The following is a 24,088-nucleotide window of genomic DNA, read 5'->3' as shown; positions in this document are numbered from 1 at the left end:
ACTATTTAAATCTGCTTCAGTTATCCTCAACTCTAATTAGGTTTATTTCATGTCATATCTTTTCTGCATTACTTATCTGACTCAAGGAATTCTGTTTGTGGCACAATGATTTTTGTCTTTTTAAATATGGTCTCATTAGTTTCATAGCTAAACATCTCATTAAATTAGTGAGATGGAGGGGTATATTGTTGTGGGGGTAGTGAGTGAGGTGCAAAGAAGTGATTCACCCAGACTTGTGCAGGAAACCTATAGTGGAACAGGAAATGAATCACACATCTCCTTTACCCAGGGATCATCTTTCCCAGGTACTGAATTCTGCCTGCTGTGTCCCTTTATCTGTGTGACCAATGATCCAGTTCGGTAGCAGTTTAAGGCAGTCTTACTATACGGTCTTTTCCTGTTCATCCCTTTTTTTTTTTTGTACAACCTTTCTTAAATGTATTCTGGCTTCCTTCTGTGCACCACTATTGGACTTAACTGAGTGACAAAAAAAAAAGAAATGGTGGATCTCAGTCATATCAACTGAATTGGCTTTTCCTGTTTCATGTGAACAAGGGGCAACTTAAGGGAGGAGGAAGAAATACAGCAGGAAGGGAAGGGGAGACCACGTAACATCAGTCACTGTAGACTTCCATTTACAAGAACTATGGGCTTAAGTCACTATGAAAGCATACCCTGAATATAGCAGCAGGAAGGAATATTCACTTAAAATGCAACTGATGATGTGCATTGCTGCATTTCAACAATCTAATTGCAAAACGTCTATCATTTTACTAAATCACCGTGGAAGTGTCTTGAAACTTTTTAAGTTCTTTTCATCTGAGCTAAAATCACTTTTGACATTCTCTTACCAGACTTTTACCTCTCTGAGGAATAAATACTTAAGTACTTTCCATATATATTGTAAATGCACTCTAATTAAAGGAACATTTTGCAATGTTTAGATTTTTCAGTGTTGTCTTAGCTTTTGTAGAACTTGCTCTTCGTAAAAACAAAAGCATTAGAATTGATTTTAATTTGGGTCTAATACAATTAAAACTGTACACAGAAGGAGGTAACAGCTTGTACTAATGACACAAGGGACTGATGCCTAAGGACTTTGGTTCCTCTATGATTTAAAGGAGAAAGACTGCATGAATCATTGTGTCTTTTGCCTGACTGTGCTGCAGTACTGTTCTTTGGATTCATAACACTGTGAATCTCTGCTTTCATAACCCTTCCGCAAGTGCACTAGATAGAGAGGAAGGATAAGTTATCCCTGTCCTCTCTTCCCAAAATATAGTATTTATGAACTATACACTTTGTATAACTAAAGCTGATTCTTAGTCTATGGTTTATTGAACCTATTCTCAGCATTCTACACATCACGGTCATTTATGCTTATTTCTAAATATCTCATAATTAATATTTTAAGTCCTTAAGGTGGTGGTGAGGGAAACATGAAAATGTATCATGCAGTGACCATGAAGGGAAATACAGTTATACTGCAGTGCATCAAAGGAAAAACAAACCCCACTTGCCATTTTTGTGCAAGTAGATCCAATGGCTTACTAGAACTATTTTGGATTAGTATATTTAACGTTAGCTCCAAATTTTCAAAATAGACAAGATTTTTTAATTATAAAACAATTGGCCAACTCTCATTCATATCCTGAACTGTGTAACTTCATCACTTCATTTGGGATTTTTTTTACAAAGGTGTGGAAAATCTGAAGGCTCGCAATCTTTAGATGTTAAAGACCATGACAATACATCAGCCCTACCTTTAAGTCTTAAGATCACAAGCTGTAGTCATTGGGTTTTTTACTGGCAGTACCTAATATGTCTTACTCCTCACAACCACAATATGTATCAACCAACACTTCCCTCTTCAGGGAGGGTGTCTATTTATCATTCTCTCAGACAATTTTTCTTGTACCATGTCACATTAGCAAAGCTGGGAAAGAAAATTAAGTCTTTAGTAAATGAGACCAAATCTCATCTACTTTACAATATGCTCCTTCAGAAGGAACTGTCAGATAAGGTGATTTATAACTTACCATGGAATAGTATCGTTCTGTATCACATGTAGGATACTCTAGAAATCTGCTACTGCTTCCATGATAGCGTGGGGGGAAGAGTAAATGCATATAAAACTCACTGTGGGATCCTGGAGTAACTACAAAATGAGGTTGTATTTAGAAGTGAGCCTGGATATTGCGATAATGTTTTACAGTTTCATCCTGGGGCCATCCTTGCCTATGCTTAGGGGTAGCTTTGTACATATATAACTTCGTCTCCTGTCATCTCCTGGAAGAAATGGGTCCCATACCTGTGATAGGTACTGCAAGGCATGGGGTGGATAAGCACAGATGCAATGTGCTGTGCCACTGTATGGAAACAGGGTGCCATAGCCACAAATAGAGTGCATAGACTCTTAATGCTTCACCTCTGCTCTCACATTTTAGGAGGTGTGAATGTTTACGTATTCCTAGTTATAACACATATGGTGATGTACAGTCACTTGATAGGGAATGCAAAAGGGGAGGAGGGTTTGTTTGCCTGACTAGGCCAAGTCCATGAAGCTCCCGCAGTGTAGACCTCTAAGACATTACTTGGCTGCTTGTTCCTACCAAGGCTGGCTACTACCTACACTAGGGAGCTGCTGGTGTTAGAATTGCGCAAAAAGTGCCCCCTCATGCAGCTGCTTCTGGCTGAGACTTCTCTGCAGTCGAATCATGCTAAGCTGTAAACTAAGCTGACAGAAGCCCTTTTCTATCAGCTTAACAGAGCTTTAAACTAGACTCGAAGGGGGAGGGGGATAATATCAGGCTTGCCCGAGGGAAGCTGAGGGACGACGTGCCACAGTTAGAGGGAGCGGGTGCCAGCGAGGGCACTCGGCCTGTGTCTCTGTGATGTGCAGGGTACGCTGGGGCACAGCCAAAGTCGAACAGAGTTGAGCTAGGGGATACTGAGGCAATAGGAGCCAAGAGGGAAATGCCAGTGAAATGCCTCAAAGCACACAAGGGGTGTTCTTCTATGAAGGAGACATGGACGACAGCCCAGCTGAAGTGCCTCTACACCAATGCACGCAGCATGGGCAACAAGCAGGAGGAGTTGGAAGCCATTGTACATCAGGAAAACTATGATATGGTTGCCATCACGGAAACATGGTGGGATGACTCGCACAACTGGAGTGTGGCGACGGATGGCTATAAACTCTTCAGGAGGGATAGGCGAGGCAGGAGAGGTGGTGGGGTAGCCCTATACGTCAGGGAGTGTCTGGATAGTTTAGAGCTCGATGATGGTGATGAAAGGGTGGAGTGTCTATGGGTAAGAATCAGGGGGAAGGCCAACAAGGCAGATATTGTGGTGGGAGTCTGTTACAGACCACCGAACCAGGATGAGGAGACTGACGAACTCTTCTATAAGCAGCTGGGAGAAGCCACATGATCGCTAGCCCTTGTTCTTGTGGGGGACTTCAACCTGCCAGATATCTGCTGGAAATACAATACAGCAGAGAGGAAACAGTCTAGGAGGTTCCTGGAGTGTGTGCAGATAACTTCCTGACACAGCTGGTGAGTGAGCCAACTAGGGAAGGTGCCCCACTGGACCTCTTGTTCACAAACAGAGAAGGACTTGTGAGCCATGCGATGGATGGAGGCCGTCTTGGGCAGAGTGATCACGAAATGATAGAGTTTTTGATACATGGAGAAGCGGCGAGGGGGATCAGCAAAACTGCCACCTTAGACTTCCAGAGGGCAGACTTTGGCCTATTTAGGAGACTGGTTGAGAGAGTCCCCTGGGAGGCAGCCCTAAAGGGCAAAGGAGTCCAGGAAGGCTGGACATTCTTTAAGGAGGAAGTCCTAAAGGCACAAGAGCAGGCTGTCCCCAGGTGCCGAAAGACGAGCTGGCGGGGAAGAAGACCGGCCTGGCTGACTAGAGAGCTCTGGCTCGAACTCAGGAAAAAGAGGAGAGTCTATGACGTCTGGAAGAAGGGGCAGGCAACTCAGGAGGACTACAAAGGTGTAGTGAGGCTGTGCAGGGAGAAAATTAGAAGGGCCAAAGCTGAGCTAGAGCTCAATCTGGCTGCTGCTGTAAAAGACAACAAAAAAATACTTCTTCAAATACATTAGCAGCAAAAGGAGAGCTAAGGAGAATCTCCAGCCTCTATTAGATGGGGGAGGGAACACAGTGACCAAGGATGAGGAAAAGGCTGAGGTACTTAATGCCTTCTTTGCCTCAGTCTTTAATAGCAGGGCCAATTGTTCTCTGGGTACCCAGCCCCCCGAGTTGGAAGATAGGGACGGGGACCAGAATGGAGCCCCCATAATCCAGGGGGAAATAGTTAGTGACCTGCTGCACCACTTAGACACTCACAAGTCTATGGGGCCTGATGAGATCCACCCGAGAGTACTGAAGGAGCTGGCAGAAGTGCTCACCAAGCCCCTTTCCATCATTTACCAGCAGTCCTGGCTAACTGGGGAGGTCCCTGCTGACTGGAGATTAGCGAATGTGACGCCCATCTTCAAGAAGGGTCGGAAGGAGGACCCGGGGAATACAGGCCTGTCAGCCTGACCTTGGTACCGGGGAAGCTGATGGAGCAGATCATCCTGAGTGCTATCACACGGCATGTAGAGAATAACCAAGGGATCAAGCCCAGCCAGCATGGGTTCAGGAAAGGCAGGTCCTGCTTGACCAACCTGATCTCCTTCTACGATAAGGTGACCCGCCTAGTAGATGAGGAAAGGCTGTGGATGTTGTCTATCTAGACTTCAGTAAAGCCTTTGACACGGTTTCCCACAGCATTCTCCTGGAGAAACTGGCTGCTCATGGCTTGGACGGGTGTACTCTTCGCTGGGTAAAGAACTGGCTGGATGGCCAGGCCCAAAGAGTGGTGGTGAATGGAGTTTACTCCAGTTGGCAGCCGGTCACAAGCGGTGTTCCCCAGGGCTCTGTGTTGGGGCCAGTTCTGTTTAATATCTTTATCAATGATCTGGATGAAGGGATCGAGTGCACCCTCAGGAATTTTGCAGATGTCACCAAGTTGTGCGGGAGTGTTGATCTGCTTGAGGGTAGGAAGGCTCTACAGAGGGATCTGGACAGGCTGGATCAATGGGCCGAGGTCAATTGTATGAGGTTTAACAAGGCCAAGTGCAAGGTCCTGCACTTGGGCTACAGCAACCCCATGCAACGCTACAGGCTTGGGGAAGAGTGGCTGGAAAGCTGCCTGGAAGAGAAGGACCTGGGCGTGTTGGTTGACAGCCGCCTGAATATGAGCCAGCAGTGTGCCCAGGTGGCCAAGAAAGCCAATAGCATCCTGGCTTGTATCAAAAATAGTGTGGCCTGCGGGAATAGGGAAGTGATCGTGCCCCTGTACTTGGCACTGGTGAGGCCGCACCTCGAATACTGTGTTCAGTTTTGGGCCCCTCACTACAAGAGAGACATTGAGGTGCTGGAGCGTGTCCAGAGAAGGGCAACAAAGCTGGTGAAGGGTCTAGAGCAGAAGTCTTATGAGGAGCAGCTGAGGGAACTGGGGTTGTTTAGCCTGGAGAAAAGGAGGCTGAGGGGAGACCTTATCGCTCTCTACAACTACCTGAAAGGAGGTTGTAGCGAGGTGGGGGTCGGTCTCTTCTCCCAGGTGACAAGTGATAGGACAAGAGGAAATGGCCTCAAGTTGCACCATGGGACGTTTAGACTGGATATTAGGAAATTTTACTTCACTGAAAAGGTTGTCAAGCATTGGAACAGGCTGCCCAGGGAAGTGGTTGAGTCGCCATCCCTGGAGGTATTTAAAAGATGTTTGGATGAGGTGCTTAGGGACATGGTGTAGTGGTGGTCTTGGTAGTGTTAGGTTTACGGTTGGACTCAATGATCTTAAAAGTCTTTTCCAACCTATACGATTCTGTGATTAACTGCATGATCTCCTGGGAGTTGTTTCTACATCAGTTTGGGGATGTGACTGTAAAGCCCCCATCCCTCATGGTTGTGCTACGCATCTTTGTTGTGTAGCCTAAGCCTTAGAGCGTGCATGAGACTGAGCGCTGGGTAAAGGGCAGCTTTAGACCACAGAATGGAAGACATTGAGCACAAAAGCTAGAATTTGTTATAATAAAATTATTTCTCCAGTGAGCACGTTTTATGCTTAAAGGGATAAAATTCACAGTCATAGACAATCCTTCAGATTTTATAAGTGATGCTCTTGGAGGTATTAATAGCTAATACAAGCGTGGCTGGGGTTAATAATTAACTGTTCAGAATTATTCATTATACCCACAATATACACGTTGTTTGCAAAAGAAAGGTCCTGCAGAGTGCTTCCTGGGCTGTTTAAGTCAGCCTCTACTATTATAGGACATGTAATTTCTCTCATACACAGATCAGACTCCAAAGACTTCTCTTGATTTTTTTTGTGCGTATGAAACAATTAGTATGTGCCAAAGGGTGACCTGGTGCACGGGTCAAGTAGGGTTCAATCATTTTAAGTGCAACCTCAGGAAAAGAAATTCATTACACCTGGGGTACACTGCCTCCTCAGACTAAGCAGGAGATGAAGAAAAAGTACCTTTACCAGTAGCTGTGATGACATTAGGGACAAGTTAAATGAGTACTACAATTTGACCAAGAAAAATGGTAGGGTAGAGAGTATCCCAAGATGTCTGTGCAGTTTTGAAAGATTATTCTTTGATGTCTTTTGCTTCCTAACACCCACCACAAATTCTTCTGTTAAGTTGAAGGGCAGGACTGTCAGGAATCACCAAATTAGTACAGCACAGAGAGTCTTCTGTCTTTGCATGTGCCTGGCTTTTATGAGCAAATGCAGGCTTTCTCTGCCTCTGCTCTGGATTGCTCCAGGAAGCTATAGCTGAGGCTAGTGCAGCCCTGTGCCCCATGAATGTACCTACTATGTGTCTTGCAGTCAGCGCAGAGCACATGCAGAGTTTCTCATGTATGCCTGCCAAAGACCATGTAGCCAGGCTCTAAAAGTCATTTACTACTTAGATCATTGAATTACTGCGATTTAACCATGAAACAGCTAGACTGCAGTAACCAGTCACATGGGCATTTCTTTCCTGTGGGAAATGGGACCATGATTTTGTTTAATCCTCTGTCACTGTTCATTGTCTGGAGGGTGCGGTTGCACTGCATCTTGAGCAGGCAGATCTTGGAGCTGCCACTTGACAGCACAGTCTTTGTGCAGGCGCGTGTGTGTGGGGCCGCTTGCAAAGCTTTCTGGAGTTCAGAACTAGCCCACCCCTCAGTTTTAGCCCAAATCAATTTTATATTTAGATTACCTGCTCATTTTCCTTTTACACAGTATGGTAGAAGGGAACAAGGATTTGGGTGGAGGGATAGAAAAGTTTCCCTTGGCAGTAGTGCTAGTTTGTCATGAAAATGTGCATGAATTGCACCTTGTGACACATTATATTTTTCACAAGTTAAGAGCATGTGCACAAACAGTTCCCAAATCTTTGGAACATAGCTTGTTAAGCCATGTAAATTATACATATATTTGAAGCATGAGACACTTCTCAAGTATGTATACCCCATTCACACAGAAGGCTTTTGACTTTCATCCTAAATCATAATCTAAGCTGAAGAGTAAATGTTCAGATTGTCTGTTCTTGGCATTTAGCTACAAACTGAATATGATCCAATTGAAAAAAAAAAAAAAGGAAGATCCCCTGTGTATGCCGTTCCAGTATAACTGAGAAAAGACCAATATAGTCAGCTACTAGTGTCTGCAGTGATAGGTAGAAATTCTGTCCCACTGACAAGCTGCAATTACTTTAATTCTGTTTGAATATGTCTTTAAAAAGAAGGTGACATAAAGACTGAAGAATGCTGAGCTTAAATATCCTGTCGTGTGCTTTTCACCCCTTAGGATTATGTGCTTGCTGTAGATGCTTATCACACCGTCATCAGATATTACCCACAGCAAGAGCCTCAGCTGTTGAGTGGAATTGGAAGGATTTTCCTTCAGGTATGCATTTTATTCTAAATCTGCTAGGTAATATTGCTGTTGACAGCTATGTAGTGAATATTGTTGCATTTAAAACTATAGCTATTTTTATAGGGCATGTATCAAATTGTAGAGGCAGTGGTCAAAACAAAAAAAAACCTTCTAGCACAAGATATTAGATAAAGTTAGGAAATATAAAGCACCTATAATATTAAAAGTACATGCATGTACCTTAGCGAACAAAGAACGTGCTGTAGAAAATTATGTTAATAATTTAATCAAAGAGCAACAGTCCGCTTTCCCTAAAACTAATGGTATAGCTCCCATTGACTGCAGTGAGCCAGAATTTCACTAAAAATCTCATTTCTCACTGCCTCAAACTGCATGCAGCTCTCAGTCACACTGTATAACTGCCATCTTCATCTAGAAGAAATTTGAGAGTTTCCTTCTTTTGTCTAGCTTATATCCCTGAGAAGACAGGGGAGGGCACATTAAAAGAAAAAACAGGACTGCACAAGTATAATAAATTTCCATGTAGCTATGTCCTTACCATAATAAGTAAAAAAAGATGTAAGTACAGTAGTACTTTTTTGTTTATCAGAAAATTATGCATCTAAATAATTAGTATCTGATTGTTTTAAATTTTAGTACCTCACAAGTTCTTTGCAGTTCTTTCATCTTTCTGATACTGATATTTCAATTTTTTCCTTTTTTATCTGCTTAGTTTTGTTATTTATGAAAAATCTAATTTTGAGTTGTCAAGTATTTACAAACAATCTTATTTGTGGTATTCATGTTATAAAATTATATTGAAATGGAATAATTTACTTTTGATAAATAATTAAATCATTAATATTGTTTGCTTGAAATAATAGACTGTCATTCAAACTCAGTTATGGATTTTCAGTTCTCAGCAGGAACATGTTTTCACAGTGTGGTAGAAATGTTTTTCTTTAAAATTCTCTGATTTAAAGTGGATCTCCATCACTGTAGAGCAATTTTATGATATTGGCTGTGTGCATTATTACCTAAATAGGCAACCTAGTAATTACGCATATTAAAGAATTGTACTGTAAATATGCATAATACTATCAGAAATACAAGTTATTAATAGTTCTGGTCTTGCTGGGAAAACGACTGGGTACGTTACTGGTACTGCCTTGCTGACAAGAGTGTCTGCCCCAGTGTCACACACTCCAGTCTGTTAGTAGCTCGGTTTGCTATAGAAAAATTTTCACTCTCAGGAGGAAAGCATCTCCTAACTTTGGAAAGAATTACGTCCGCCCAGTTTCAAAAGTGGTGTTCGCAGGCTCTGTGCAGAGTCATTTGAAGTCATTGACCCCCGCAATGTTGGCTGTGACAACAGGCCTTTATTATTTAGTGGTTTTACTGTCAGAAATGGACACAGCAAAAGGGAGTATGAGGAGCCCTTGATATTTTCATGTGATCCTAGATAGTAGTTAATAAAAAGCGTCACTTCTAAATTCAAATGTTTTCCTTTCTTCTGGCACCTTAAGGAGATAAATTTTTATTGTTTGGCACATTGTCTTTTTCTTGTGACAAAATCTTCAGCTCTGTCTGGAGGGTACTGTTGCAATAGATGCAAGATTTTGATGTATTAAGAGAAATAATCAGTGTGCAGGTAAACAAAATTAAGCTCAAATCAAAGGAAGAGAATGTGTTGCAGGGCTGGGCACCATCATTTTGGTAAGACCACTGTGCAGTATGTGTGCACTCTTGATGAGGCACTCTGTGAAAAAAATAAACCTCTTAGAGGTAAAATGGGAAAGCAGTTTTCTCGTATTCAAATGTCACAGCTTCTCAAAAACAGGTAGTGATTCCCAAATAACCTCAGACTGTTCTCTCTTAACTTTGAATGTTACTCAAGAGAGGCACAAGGGAGCCAGATTTTAGCTGCTTATAGTCACAGATACTGTTTGACAATAGATATCACACATATGAAACAAAGCAATAACGTAGAATGAAGTGTAAGTTCAGGAGATAATAGAAAAAAAAGGTAACCTTTTTCAACATATAAAACCTTATCTTGTGTGTGATTTTTTTTTTTTCTTAATTAAATTGAGCTCACTAGTTTAAGACACCATGTCTTCTTTATCTTCACATGCAGTGGGGCATAAAGAGGCCTAGATACGATGTATGGCCTTTAGCTGTTGCCTTAACATAAGTGGGAAATGAGGATGAGAGAAATGGAGAATGCAGGAAAAGACAGAGGCTATTGCAGAGAAATTTTCAGAAGCACTGTAAGTCTGTCAGCAATCACCTGACCTGTAAAACAGAAATTCACATGAAATGGGGAAACAGTGAATACATTTTAGTCCCTAGGATATTATTGTGTGTTACTAATAGAAACTGCTTGCTGGCTGACCTATCCAAAATTGCCATTTAAATAAGTACATTAAAGAATTTAGAAAGTGGAAAGCTGCCTGACTTTACTCTCTGCAACAGATTGCTGCAAAACAGAGTTAAAAGCAATAAATAAATCCTAGGAGTACTTAAGAAAAGTAATCTTGGTTTCCAGACAAACAACAGACTTAAGTGCATAGTATATTGGAGGCTCCTTGTTAGAGGATATGATTATTTGAGGTTAACAGAGGAATTTTCATTTTTATTTGAAGTGCTAATTACTATTAGATACTGAAGTTATGTTTTCTGAACCAAGTTAAGTAAAATTAAGTGATGAAGACCACTTTAAATATTTAACATTTTAATGACTAATTAAAACTAATTCTTTCTTTTAAATATTCTGCCAAACAAAAAAAATGTAAACTGTTTCCCCTCAGTGGGAAAAATGAGAATGAAAGTTTGGCAGGTTTGCTGAGAAGATACAAGATGCTGCTAAGAAATGAGAACTCTTCATGATCACAAATAAGGTGTGATTTATCTCAAAGCATATTAGATTTGGACTCATCAAGCCCCCAGTGGAGCAAACTGGTAGTTTGCTTTAGAAATTGATTATTCTCATGGTTAGGGGCTTCCTTCTAATTTCCAGGCTAAAAATACTCAAGGACGGATTCATTTACACTTATGCCAGCATTATCCTTTAGTTAAAAGTAACTATTTTCTTGGTGGTTTACACCTTTATTTATGGAAAAAAATTGTATCTTTTGTCATGATAACTGAATGTATAAGTTTTTAGAATGAATAATGTTTGTTTTGTTTAAGTCTAGCTGTGTAACATCTGGGAGAAATGCATTTGTTTAATTAGCTAGAGTATTAACAGGTATTCCATAAATGCTTTGGCAGATGGACAGTTGCATCTTTGAGTGCAATTGGATCATCCCCTAAATGTCAAGAATAATAATTTCTTTATGTTGTCAAGGGAGAGGTCTTGTGGTTAGAGGTAGAGCAGTACCAGTCATACAACTGATGTTAGTAGGGCTTTGGATACTGCCACTATGATAATCCCATAAGCAAATTGGGAAGAAATCTAGATGAAGCCTTAAAATGGATGTTTGCTGTGTCTGAAAAGTGTACTGGGAAGGTCATTCACTGGAAGACCAGAAGGACTTGCTAGATGATCTTTTCCACAAGGATCCCTTTAGGGTTTGCAGTGTTTTTATTTTTCAGTTAGGTGCTTGTACGATGAAATTAGAAACGTGCTTGTAAAATGTACCAAGCTGGGAGTCGTACAGACACTATGAAGGGCAGGATCAGAATGCAAAATAATCTTGACAAGTCGAGAAACTGAAATGTTAAATTGGCTGTGATTCAAACAGCAAAGGCAAAATACTACCAAAGACTGGGAGTAATACACAAATACAAAATGGGAAACAACTAACGAGATACTGTTCTGTAGAAAGGAATTAGGCTAAGGGTAAGCAAACTTACACATGGGTAAACAAGTGGACTTCTAAAATACTGTAGCATAAAAGCAAACTTCATATTAACATGTGAAACATAAAGTAATTCTTCCATTCTCACTGCTGGTGAGAGATCAGTTGGAGATCAGCGGGCACTCAGGGAGGATGTGAAGTACCAGGAGAGAATTCAAAGAACAGCAAGCATGATCAGAGAATCCAGAAAGCATTGTCTATGAGACAAGGGTGAACACTGATTTGCTTGAAAATTTATTCTCATTCTAGAAGAAGAAACATAGGAGAAAGTGCAATAAAAATGTTCAAATATGTAGAAGGCTGTTAAAAAAGAGGAGTTGTACTACTCTCCCTGACCACTATGGATAGGACAAAGAGTTGGGGTAAGAAGTGCAGCAAGAGAGCTTAGTGTATTTTGTAATACTAAGGGTATGTAAGAATTCTGGAATAAGTTTCCTAGGGAGGCTGTGTAATATTCACCGAGAGCTTTAAGGAGACTTCAACACATTTGTCACAAACATTTTTGGTAATGTTGGTCCTGTTCTTGAACAGAAAGCTGATCTCTTGAGGGCCCCCTGAAGCTCCCCACCTGAGGGCTGCCTGGTTTCCATGGCTTTATGCTCCTGAACTAGTTTGGTTTCCCTCCCTTTGCTAGATTTATTTTACCCAATAGTAAGTTTTCTTCTCCTTCCATCCTTCCAGTCCAAAATTAGACACTATATTGTGAAAACTTACCAAAAGTATGAGTGTATGCTTCTATGAAACGTGCATTGCTAACTTATTTACCAAAGGGACCTTCTTCAAAGAATTTTCTTTTTTTTCCATCTCAGATAGCAATATATGTGACATACCCTTAGGCATGTATACCCCTTCCTTCCTAGGAATCCCCTTCCCTGTCCCTCCCTCCCATAAAATCGTTCCTCTTTATGCCAGCTTTCAAATCCCCCATTCCTTCAGCCTGCACAGTGCACTCACTGCTATTTTTCAATCTGCAAGTGGACTGTCTCCCTGATACCCTCAGTGACCCATTGCATTGGGGTTGTTTTCTGACACGTTTCGGTTTGATGCACTGAATTCATCCTGTGTTCCTTGGCTATGACCCATAAACCGTGGGTTGATCACATATAGGTCCTATGCTAGCTACCAGGCTATTGTATTCCAGTTCTCCTGCCTATTGACAGCTTCTGTCTGTGGGCAGTTTCTGTCTTCACTTCCTGCAGAGTAACACCCAGTCTCACTGGAAGTAATTCTGACCTTTTCTCATTTTCAGCTAATTTTACAAACTCTGGAGTCAGTTACAACAAAAGAGCCAAATGAGGAGGTGGGCCACCCCTGCCATACAGTCTATTGAGTGCTCCACAACCCACAGCTGAGAAACACTACCTTAAAACTGCATATGCTTTTGGGGTTCTTTTCATGATCTTAACATGGCTCTTCAAACACATTGTTTGATAACAGACATTACCCAGTCAGCTTGGTACCAAACAATTAGATAATGGACTTTGATATGTTTTTATGTTCTTATCCTTTGTAAAAGATATAATCAGGCTGGATCTCTTTTCTTATTATTGTGGTAACTTTCTTATGATTTTATTGTCTAGATTGGAGACATAAAAACTGCAGAAAAATACTTTCAAGACGTTGAGAAAGTGACTCACAAATTGGATGGACTACAGAGCCAAATTATGGTTTTAATGAACAGGTAGATAATTTAATAGCTAAATGAAACTTTAAAATACAGTTTTGCAAAGTATGCGTTGTGAGCATTAAACCACCCTTGAGACAATCCCATTCTCTTTCTCTCTTTTATGTAACTACATCTGTCATAAGTGAGACTGAATGGCATATAGACCCAGGAGATCTGTCTTACTTGGTACAGTCATATTATCCTGGATTAAAATTGTGATCCTTCGGTTGATTTTACAAAGCTTTTTCTCATTCTTCCAGGCATTGCGTATTTTCACTCTGCTTTTTCAATATACATTTGCATTAGGAGAGGAGAAGCTATTTTAGGCCCTTATCCTACAATCAGATCTGCTAGTAAAGTTACCGCCTGGTAGTTTCAAAGAATGCTGGAATACATTGTAGTAAATTGAGCTGCATGATGGGGGGCTCAGTTTGTAATGGTTAGCACATTGGCTTAATATATTTAGAAAATACTGTTCAAAAGTGCTCTGAAAATTATATAGCATGGCTAATTTCATGAAGGGAAATAATTCCAGGAAGAGAGTATCTGCATTTAAATTAACAAAAACACAATGAAGACTGTTGCTTTGGTAGGCAGAATATATAATAGCTAAATGATCCAAGTTGTCATTCCATTTGTCTGTAAATCAGTGTCTCCTTGCTGGTTGTAATTACACCGTGAAGAGCAAATGTCAGAAACTCTCACATATATAATAGGAAAAATAAAAAATGGTGTCCATTCTTTTTAAAATATATTATCACCTTGGGTTTTTGAGGAGAACTCATTCATATGTCACTTACTTTCTAGAGCGTTTCTCCACCTTGGTCAGAATAATTTTGCAGAAGCTCATCGATTTTTCACAGAAATTTTAAGGATCGACTCATCAAATGCTGTGGTAAATCTCCAAATTGCTACATTTATAATGAACACCTAAATTATTCTCATAATGCCTCATGCATGGATTTAATTAGTACCCAGAGTATGCTCAGAGCTTTATAGAAAAATTGGATGTGGCATGTGTGCCAAAGGGTTTTTAGTATACATAAGAATAAGATACAAAACGGGATGGGAAATGAGGAACCAGGCTACATGAAGGGCATGAATACTTAGGCATGCATGTAGACATTCCAAAACATTATGTTTTACGGGATCTTCGCAAAAGCACTTTTTTTTTGCATTCACTGTTTTTAGTGTAGACATGCGTGTCAGAAAAAGAAATGGCAGCTGCCAACATATATAAGATTAATGTGTTGATTTCACACAACATTGAGGGATATTGTAATTTTAAACGTGACATTTTTAACACATTGCATATCAGAGCCTTGGATTCTCATCACAAGAGGAGATCAAAGAAGAGTTGTTAATTTACTTTTGGGTTTTGTACATTTGGCAGCTTTCAGTGCATGGTCATATAAGAGCGTTCCTAAGAACTGTGACAGCTTACCCCCAGCAGCCAGATCCAAAGCCATTTAAAGACTGAGGGGACTGAGTTTAATAGGCACATGAATTGCATCATTTTGCAGGCTGTAAAATAGCATGTATTATATATTGCACGAGATCAGTAAGGTTTCCTGAAGGGAGAGAAAAAGAATTTTTTTAAAGTCTGTGTTCTTCCTTTATCTGCAGCTTTCAGAAAGTGTGAAAGTATCTGCTGCTAAACATGTTACATTACTTTGTAGTGTTGGAATCTTTTGGTAACTCATAAAACCTGTTTTGTGTGGAAAAGAAAATGGAACCTGATCATTTATGTTGTATTTAGACTGCCCTATCTGCTGAATGTACCTGAAGTCAGTTGTAGATGCCCTTGTGATACGATAATTTCTTCCTGTTGCTTATGTGGATCTTCTATATGTAAGCCAGAGAGAAAAAGACTTCTGAAGATATAGTGAAGTCATTAAAAAAAAACCCTATGAAAATGACAGCATGCAGAGGCTCATGTAGTTTCTGAAATCTGTTTCAGTTGACTTTCAAAATTACCTGACCAATGCCCTATACTACTTATATTTTGTTTTAGACTCTATCTTCTAGAGTTTCAGCTCTTAGAAGTCAGCAGGTCTTACTGGCACAAGATGAATCTTGAGAATAACAAGAAAAGGATTGGATTGTATGATTGATAATGTATTTTAGTTACTTGCACGCACGCACACACACACACACAAAATAGTAATTCTTAGCACACAGTAAAGCTGTTGTAACCCCAGATGCTAGACTACTTTTTTTCCTTCTCTCTCATCACTTGTAAATACATACATATATATACACACACACTCTTATTTATTTATTTACAATATATTTTTCTCTAGGCTAATAACAATGCTGCTGTTTGTCTTCTTTATCTGGGAAAACTGAAGGATTCCCTCCGGCAATTAGAAGGAATGGTTCAGCAGGACCCTAAACACTACCTACATGAGAGTGTTCTCTTCAACTTGACAACTATGTATGAGCTGGAGTCATCTCGCAGTATGCAGAAGAAGCAGGCACTTCTAGAGGCTGTAGCTATCAAAGAGGGCGATAGCTTTAATACTCAGTGTCTCAAGTTAGGATAAATCATTCCCAACTAATCTTTTCCAGCAAGGCTGATTTTTTAAATTGTATATACTCTTGCTAATGTGTAAATGTGAAATAAAATCTATTCAATTATGAATATTCAGTGGCATTACTACAGAATCTGTTGTCTCTAACAATCCTATCATTGTGAAGACTTTGTGCTGACCTAGAGCCAGTTTCATCCCTACAAGTCTATTACTGTTTAGTTATTCTTCATTACAGTGCACTATATATATATATATATATATACAGTCAATTACTCAGATTCTTTTTATAAGAAAAACTGAATTTGACCTTATATTGTCTGGGTGATTGTTATAGTTTTTCAGTAATTAGTGAGCAAATCACATGAGCTAATTTCATCAGCTATGCACTTCTTTTCACTTGCACTTTCACTTCTGAATGCACTTCTTTTCACTTGCTTCTACTGTGTGTGTCTCATTTTGCCCCCATCAAACTATTGAGTATTATACCTTTGTCCACTGCTCTCAAAGGAGGTTGCTTGATAACCACCGCACAGAATCACAGCACGGTTGAGGTTGGAAGGGACCACTGGAGGTCATCTGGTCCAACCCCCTAATCAAGCAGGGCCACCTAAAGCAGGTTGGCCAGAACCATGTCCAGACAGCACTTGAAGGAGTCATACAGTTCCCCACAGTATGAATTTCCCACAGTATGAGGGACTGTATCATCTGAATGATACTAAATGGTCTCCCTGTACTTCCATGGTTTTGTGATACCATTAAACCTTTCAGATTAAAGCATTTGGATTCTGGAAAGCTGTGGGTGGGAGTGGAGGATTTCTCTATTCCCAAACTAATGCTTGCTTCAATACCTCTGGCCACCATCTCTAGTTGGATGTCACCAGCAGATGCCACAAGGTTGTTCTAGGAACTGCTTAACTTGTGTATTTATTTTGGCTCTTACTGTACTACAGCTGTCTTCCCCGTGCCTGTGCTAGAGCCTGTGGATTCCTCTCGGTGTAGACAGGCATAGCTCCTCCACTCTGGCATTCTGCTGGGTAGAGAAAGGAGCACTGCCAGTTAGGCAGAGCGGAAACACAACCCACGTCAGCTCAGTTCCTCCCCTTTCCTGTTACCAAGTGAAAGCACCATGCAGAAAGTATTTCCCAGGGAAAAGGATGGAGAGACTGAGGCAGAGGTATCTAAGGGCTAGGCCACACAGAGTGGGAGCAAATGGGGTGATGCAGAGCGGGACACAAGGCAGTTGTCATTGATGCGACAGTATCAGCATACAGTGATTTTGGCATCCCTTGGAACACGGATTTTTGGAATCACAGTGCCACTGTGGTATCAGCGTATTTCACATCTCTGCCTACATTTCTCCCTTCATCTGTATTGTAAAGATTCAATCCAGATACTCCCATTCCTTGTACATGAATACATCTGTTTATTGGAGGGGTTTTTTTGTTTTGAGATTTAATGTTTAGCAATTGGAATAGTTTCTTGTCATAAATCACTGCTGTGGGACAATTCTGTAACTGTATTACATTTTTTATGCCACATCCATCAATTAATTCTTACTGTCTTTAAATACCCCCACCTGTATTTTTAAGTAACTAATAACTTGTTTTTATGCTTGTCCAACTGGAGATATTGTACAGGGGCCAAACAGTTGTCCTCAAAAATCAGGCTGGTTGAAAACTGCTGCAAGCCGGACATGCAAAAAAATGAGGATGCCTAAAAATCACCAGTCACCTCAAAAGACATAAGCCTACAGCTTTTCTCATACAGAGAGAGAATCTGTTTCATTTTTACAGGATATATATGTTTTACAGGTCATACTTGTACACTGAAACAATGGCTAGTTATGTACCAATCAACTGAAAAAAATCAGTTGGTATTTCTGCTTCTGGCTTGGGCTCTAGGTTCCACAGCTGGATCTGCATTAAACTTGTGCAGCACCTGGGTAGGCTTGTCCTAAGGTAACCACTACTAAGCTCAAAAATGAAATATTCATTCAGCACCACCTGCTTCAGTTTGGTTTGAACACCGTTTACATACCTTTAGTGACTATTAAAATACAGTGAAATAAAAGTAGTTACTTTTGCATTATTCTTTATGAGGCTTTAAATTTGTTTTAAATATTGCTATGATTTTAGACAAGGTTTAACGGTTAGGTTAAACAGGTTAAACAGACAAGGTTTAACAAATTGGACAAATTCTCAGTTTACATTGTCAAAACTGAGTTGAAATCAGTGTAGTTTTCAGTTTGTCGCAACTATTAATCTGATCTGGTATGTTACTCACTGCACTTATTATAAGTAATTTTAGTAGTATGTTTTCTCCAGCATAGGTCACTTTTCTTGGGCATGGGGTTTCTTAGGAGATAGAAAGAAATGCTGGTATGTAACCACCATTGTTCTCTAAGACTTTGAGAGCACTGAACAATTTACCAGGACACGTAGGGACAGAACAAGGGGCAACGGTTTTAAACTGAAAGAGGGTAGATTTAGATAGGACATAAGGAATAAATTATTTATGATGAAGGTGGTGAGACACCAGAACAGGCTGCCCAGAGAAGTTGTGGATGCCCCATCATTGGTAGTTCAAGGCCAGGTTGGACGGGACTTTGAACAACCTGGTCTAGTGGAAGATGTCCCTGCCCATGGCAGGGGGGTTGGACTAGATGATCTTCAAAGGTCCCTTCCAACCCAAACCATTCTGTGATTGTTATTCCAGTTAAAAAAATTCACAATAATACGTAAATGAATATCCTAGAACAGGGATTCCCGTGCACTTAGCTGAAGGTCAGGTGTCACGTTATATTGTTACACTCTACTCTATACTTTCAGGAAGCTTGATTTGTCTTTTCCAATCCTAAGTGAAAGTAGCATGATCCGCCATCATCTAGCATGCTGAAGCCACTTGCCTCTTTACAATCTCTACAGTAAAATGCTTCCTTTTTTGATTCAATAGTGCCTTATACTCACTGCACGTGTAAATGACAGCCTGTGTTCTGATCGGCAGAGAATAAAAATTTATGATCCCAGTCAGACTCAAATAACCATTAAAAAAGAAGCACTCTGAAAACCTAATCCCCTGTTCTCCAAGTTTCTCTAAATTCTAATTCATATGTATTACTACACAGGTCTCACTTCAGTATGTTTGCTGTGTTCTTATTAGTAGAAGCTTTTACTCGGATAAAAACACCAGTAGAGGAGACTTGGACTGGGTGACCTCTAAGTGCAGTGAGCCATTAAACAAGTGACATCCTGGTAGACTTGCAGAATAATTAAAATTTAAATGCAAAGGCATATTATCACTGCTGGATGTATGCAAATTGTTAACTGTTTATAAAATGCAAGAAAGAGTGTCAATGTCACTTTATGGTTTGGATTTAACATATGTACAAGCTAAGTGTTTGAATTTCCTATATTCAGCCAGTTACACATCTGAATGCTGTATATGGTGTTAAAGCATTAAAGCTAAGGACAAAATTTGTCCTCAAAACATTAATTACACCAGGCAATCCTGTTAAATTCAATGAATTCAGCTGAATTTAATGAGGGTTCCTGGTGTAAATGAGGGCAGAGCTCAGTTCTTAAACACAGCATGCATGTGTCATCTGGCTAAGTGAGAAAAGCTGTGGAAAGTATAGCCTGAATGAGCTGATTGTTGTATTCAAGTCTTAAAGCTTAATGTGCCTTAACAGAAGTTTTGCATTTAAATTTCCTCTTTTATTAAAAGAGGAGCAAAGAAGCTGTACTTCAGACATTCAGATAATTACATTATGCACAGAGACCGTGATTCTCAAAAGAACTTGAGCATCTATCTGCCATTCTAGTACCTAACTGCAGTTCAGGTGATAATGGCATCCGTTAACCAGCTAGTCATTTACATTTTCCTGGTGCCTCAGTTTTTGGACTGGGCCCATTAAATGTTCCCCAAAAGGCATGTGCAGACATGCCTGAGACTCCACAATGGACTTCAGCCACTGTACTGGAAAGGATGATCGTTCCTCCACCTACCCCATCCTTCATGTCAGCAAGAGCACTCGTGCAGCCGCGCGCAAGCTGGATGAGCTCGCTGACCCAGTGGAAAAACTCACCAAGCCAGCAAACACCCTCTTCAGATTTGTCTTCATCCTGAGGCTTTCAACGCAAGGATATGCTGGGAAAAACCACCCCACCTGGGTAGGCTGACAGGTTTTCTGCACTACAGTGGTCTAAGAAGTGGTAGACAGACAATCATTTTCTGAAGCCTTTGCTGCAGGTGTCTTGCAAGTCAAATTGGAGAGGAGAATAAGCGGGGTACAGTCTGCATGCATAGCTAAGATGTCTGTCTTATTTTTATATCAGCTGATGTGCTTAATCGACCACATGCATTGTGGCCATCCAAAAGAAGATTACAAGATGTGTGGTACCCCCATCTCCAATCATATTTAGCTGTAGTGAGAAACATAGATTCCCTCTCCACTTCAATGTGCCATCAAGAAACATGTGAAAACAGGGCTGAAGCATCAACTATAGATTTAAATTTATTCCAAATAGGTAGAACCACAGCAGCCAGAGTTCAAGTAGCAACCTAGATTGATCCTCCTGAGCAAAAGCCAGGGAAACTAAAGATGTTAGAACAAGGTGGATTTTATCCATTAGCTCATACCTATAATACAAGCTCAAAGGAAGATGCCGTACACCTCTTCCACTGTGCTTTCACCCACTTAATAAAACACCGGGAAAAAAACTTGTTTTACTGGTGAGGTACTTTACATTGCAGGAACCTCCACAGAGTTTTTAGCATATGAACAGCAGCTCAGTAGCGCTGAATGCAAAAAAGCTCCAGCACTAACTTTCAGGCAATGATAGTGAGAAGCTGCTTTCCTGCTTAGTTCTTCTAGTCAGTTTGGGAATTAGAGATTTAGAGATTCTCATCTTCAAGGGGTGTGTGAGATGGTCACAATCCTGGTGTTAGGGAGGAACTCGATGACCTTAAAGGTCTTTTCCAACCAATACGATTCTGTGATTCTGTGAACAGAAAGGTACGGGTGGGGAGGAGGACCCAGTTGCCGCCTTATCCAAGCTGTTCTGGATCAGCATCTGATCCTGTCCTAGCTTCAGGCAGTCATTTGCAGATGTTTATTATGTATGAGAGTCATTAAAATGAATCCATCTGAAAGCCAGCAACAATGGCTTGTAATTTGCCCACAAAGAGGGAAAAAATGGGATGTTACTTGCTTGAGGCAGGGAAGGAAGGAGGGAGAAGGTTCCTCTCTGGCTTTGAAAAATTGTCAAAACTGTCAGTGCTAAACTGAAGATACTGAAGTAAAAAGCTGCAGAATAGAATTACTAGAGCTGTTTATTAAAAAAAATTCCGCTATTTGCAGCACAGGGTGTGAGCAAGTACTTCAGATGCTGGCACACACTCGAGTGGCAGGCAGCAGGATTGAGCCCCAGCCCAGCCCAGGGCTGCAGTAGCAGCCTGTGCATAACCTGGCCACCCTTGCTACAGCATCACCAAGAACAGCATCCCTCTTTCCCGCCAACAGCAGGTCAGCTTTGAGCTGCCTCAATCATTTGGAAAAAAAAAAAAAAAAGCCCGAGGGTGGTCCCAAATCAAATTCTCTGGGCTCACATGCCTGTGATCACAGGGGAAACGACAGCCTAGAGCTCGGCTTAGCTGCTCAGGGCCGTGTCTGCGAACAAAGGCAATCCCGGAGCACCACAGAGGCATGGAGCATACGCAGCCCAATTTTCTACCAGACGATGTGGCTCATTGACAGGCACAACAGTTATTAATCAGTACCCTGAGAAGCAGCATAGAAGGCAATGAAACAGAGGGGCACTTTTCAAAATTAGTGCAGGTATCCCAGAGAGAACTGCAGTGGGGGAAGCCAGCACTGAGAGATCCACAGCCCCTTCACTGCTGAATCTTTCCCCAAGCATTGTGGTTTTTGAAATTTTGCTTCTTGTCTTATCGGGGTATTTACACAATTAATAAAAAATGAGAGCTAGTGAGTCAGTTGCATAAAATATAGGGTTTTCAACTTGCAGGTATAGCAGAGTACATTTTTGCAAACACACAAAATGTTTTGGGAATCGAGCTGTAAAGTCACAATGAGTGCAGCAAATCAGATCAAATCTGGATCTCTGAGCCAGGAATATTTAAATTGTAACACTAATTCATCCCCCAATGAGTTGATACGTTTATTTGGCTTCAGGAAATAGAAGACAACTGGCAGTGACCCTATTTTGGGGAGAGGGAAGGGAACCTGAGAATTTCTATCATTTTCACAGAGAAGACTCCCAAACAGATGATGTAATTTTCAAGCATAGCACAGGTCAAGTCCACAGTCTCTGCCTGGCCAAATATCTAAAACCATGATTTGGCTACTAGGGATATTCTTAACAACAGTGCTCAGCTGCCACCTCAGTCTTTATATGCAGTGGCGTCTGCCAGCCGATATTAAATGATTGCCTTTGTCAGGAAACCGTCCCTTCTCATAACTTCCTAGTTCAAGCTAAATCCTGGAGTCAGAAACCAGGCAGGAGAGTGCCTCTTCTGCCAGCAGTACCCGATGCTCTGAGCGCGTGAAGATATTATACTTGTCAAGTTGAGCAACCAGGACAGGCAGCTACCGGCTCCTGCAGCTGCTGGGAAGCAGCACAGCCCCTGCTCTCGGTAGCCCAGGGCGAGGCACCCCTCACCATCAGCATTTCCCTCCACCTGTTTGTAGGCACCCCTAAGTGCCTGGTGTGGGTGTTACTAGTTAACTCCTAACTGGCTCTGGAATGTCTTTGCATTAAGATATCCAGCCAAAGACACTTGCCCCAGGACACATAAGAAGAGAGGGCAGCATCACAGATTTTGCAGCCATCTGGTTGCCCACCTAATTTATTAAAAAGCTCACTGACCATCCACAGCTTTCTTATAGTTTACTTGCACAGAACACAAGGCCATTGCTCTCTCAAGCTGGTCATGAGAAACTGAGGTATACGCCACTTGGGAAAAGTTTGGATTAAAGTGAAAAATAATACATAGGTACCAAAAAAGCTATCTTCAAACCCCTCAATTCAGTACTATTTCTCCTACTGCTTTTTTTTTAAACTCTAATCCTGGAAGAGCTGAAATATTCCCCTTGCCTGAGTTAATGCTGCCAACGTGATGTTGCTGGAACCACTTACATAAATTTTCATACTACATCAATGCACCGAAATTTTCCACTAGCTGCAGTAAAACAGACTCATGTTTTTGGACGAAAAATCGATTTCACTTTGCACTTTCAGATACGTAGTATATATATTAAAAAAAAAAGAAGAAAAAAAAACAAACACAAAAAATCACCATGAAAATAAACTGCATTTTTCATCTGAAGGAACGGTATGTTCTCCCTCCCTCCTCTCCACTCTCTGGAGTGTTTTCTATTAATATTAACATTTTTTTCTGCCCAGCTGTTTCTTCCCAGTGTAATCTCCCATGTAATCTCTTCACAGGCGTAGAATCTTTATACCAGCCCCAAATTGCTTTTTTCCTGGCTGACAAAAAACACTTTTGGAGAGCAAAGCTTTCACCCTTTCAAAGACACCTATAGCACTAAAGGGCATGGACTCAAAACCGTTGACAGCAAGACCCCCACAGCCCCCGCCACCTCTCAGCGGCAGAATGCATTGCACTATGAAAATGATGAATGATCGTCAGCAGTGTGATCATGTGTTATTCTTGACAGCCAGGAGATGGGAGCTGTACCTTGTGTATATATTCCTCCAGAGAGGTAACAAAACAAGGTGGTTCAGTCCTGCTTCCCAGGTCACATCCTACATCAGCGAGCTGTTGAAAGCAATTGCTGCGGGCAGCCGCTTTACTGTCCATCCCTCATCACTGCCTCCAAACTGCAAATCTCTCCCGAGGAGAGTGTGTTACCTGCTCTCTCTTCCCAGTCGCTCCCCCAGTCTGTTACAGGATGGCTGTGCAGTAAATGGGGTTCCTGAGAGCCCATGCTGCTGCCTCCTCTACTACTTTTGCAGAGACAAGAGATCAAAATGGAGAGGCCCATAGGAGGAATGAAGTGTCTCATGTTGACTTCTGTTAAAGAAAAAGAAAACAAAAGCAGAAGGAGGAT

General features: G+C 41.0%; 1 protein-coding gene across 5 annotated transcripts in view; it reads left to right on the top strand.

The window, feature by feature from the left end:
• Window positions 1-16,108, top strand: part of TRAPPC12 (trafficking protein particle complex subunit 12) — a 58,917-nt gene extending 42,809 nt beyond the window's left edge. For 2 of the 5 annotated variants that reach the window (XM_072855106.1, XM_072855107.1), the window contains exons 9-12: window positions 7,865-7,963; window positions 13,377-13,477; window positions 14,270-14,357; window positions 15,766-16,108. In XM_072855106.1, the coding sequence (XP_072711207.1) occupies window positions 7,865-7,963; window positions 13,377-13,477; window positions 14,270-14,357; window positions 15,766-16,008 (531 nt within the window). In that variant the 3' untranslated portion in view covers window positions 16,009-16,108. Of the gene's footprint in view, window positions 1-7,864; window positions 7,964-13,376; window positions 13,478-14,269; window positions 14,358-15,765 lie in introns of those variants that run through there. The other 3 variants (XR_012041336.1, XR_012041335.1, XM_072855108.1) reach the window with 3 other exon arrangements.
• Window positions 16,109-24,088: the final 7,980 nt, after the last annotated feature.

Source organism: Ciconia boyciana, chromosome 3 (assembly GCF_034638445.1).
Source record: "Ciconia boyciana chromosome 3, ASM3463844v1, whole genome shotgun sequence".
In the NCBI taxonomy this organism is placed as follows: Eukaryota; Metazoa; Chordata; class Aves; order Ciconiiformes; family Ciconiidae; genus Ciconia; species Ciconia boyciana.
The sequence above is the reverse complement of the archived record's forward strand: the minus strand, read 5'-3'. Positions and strand labels throughout refer to the sequence as shown.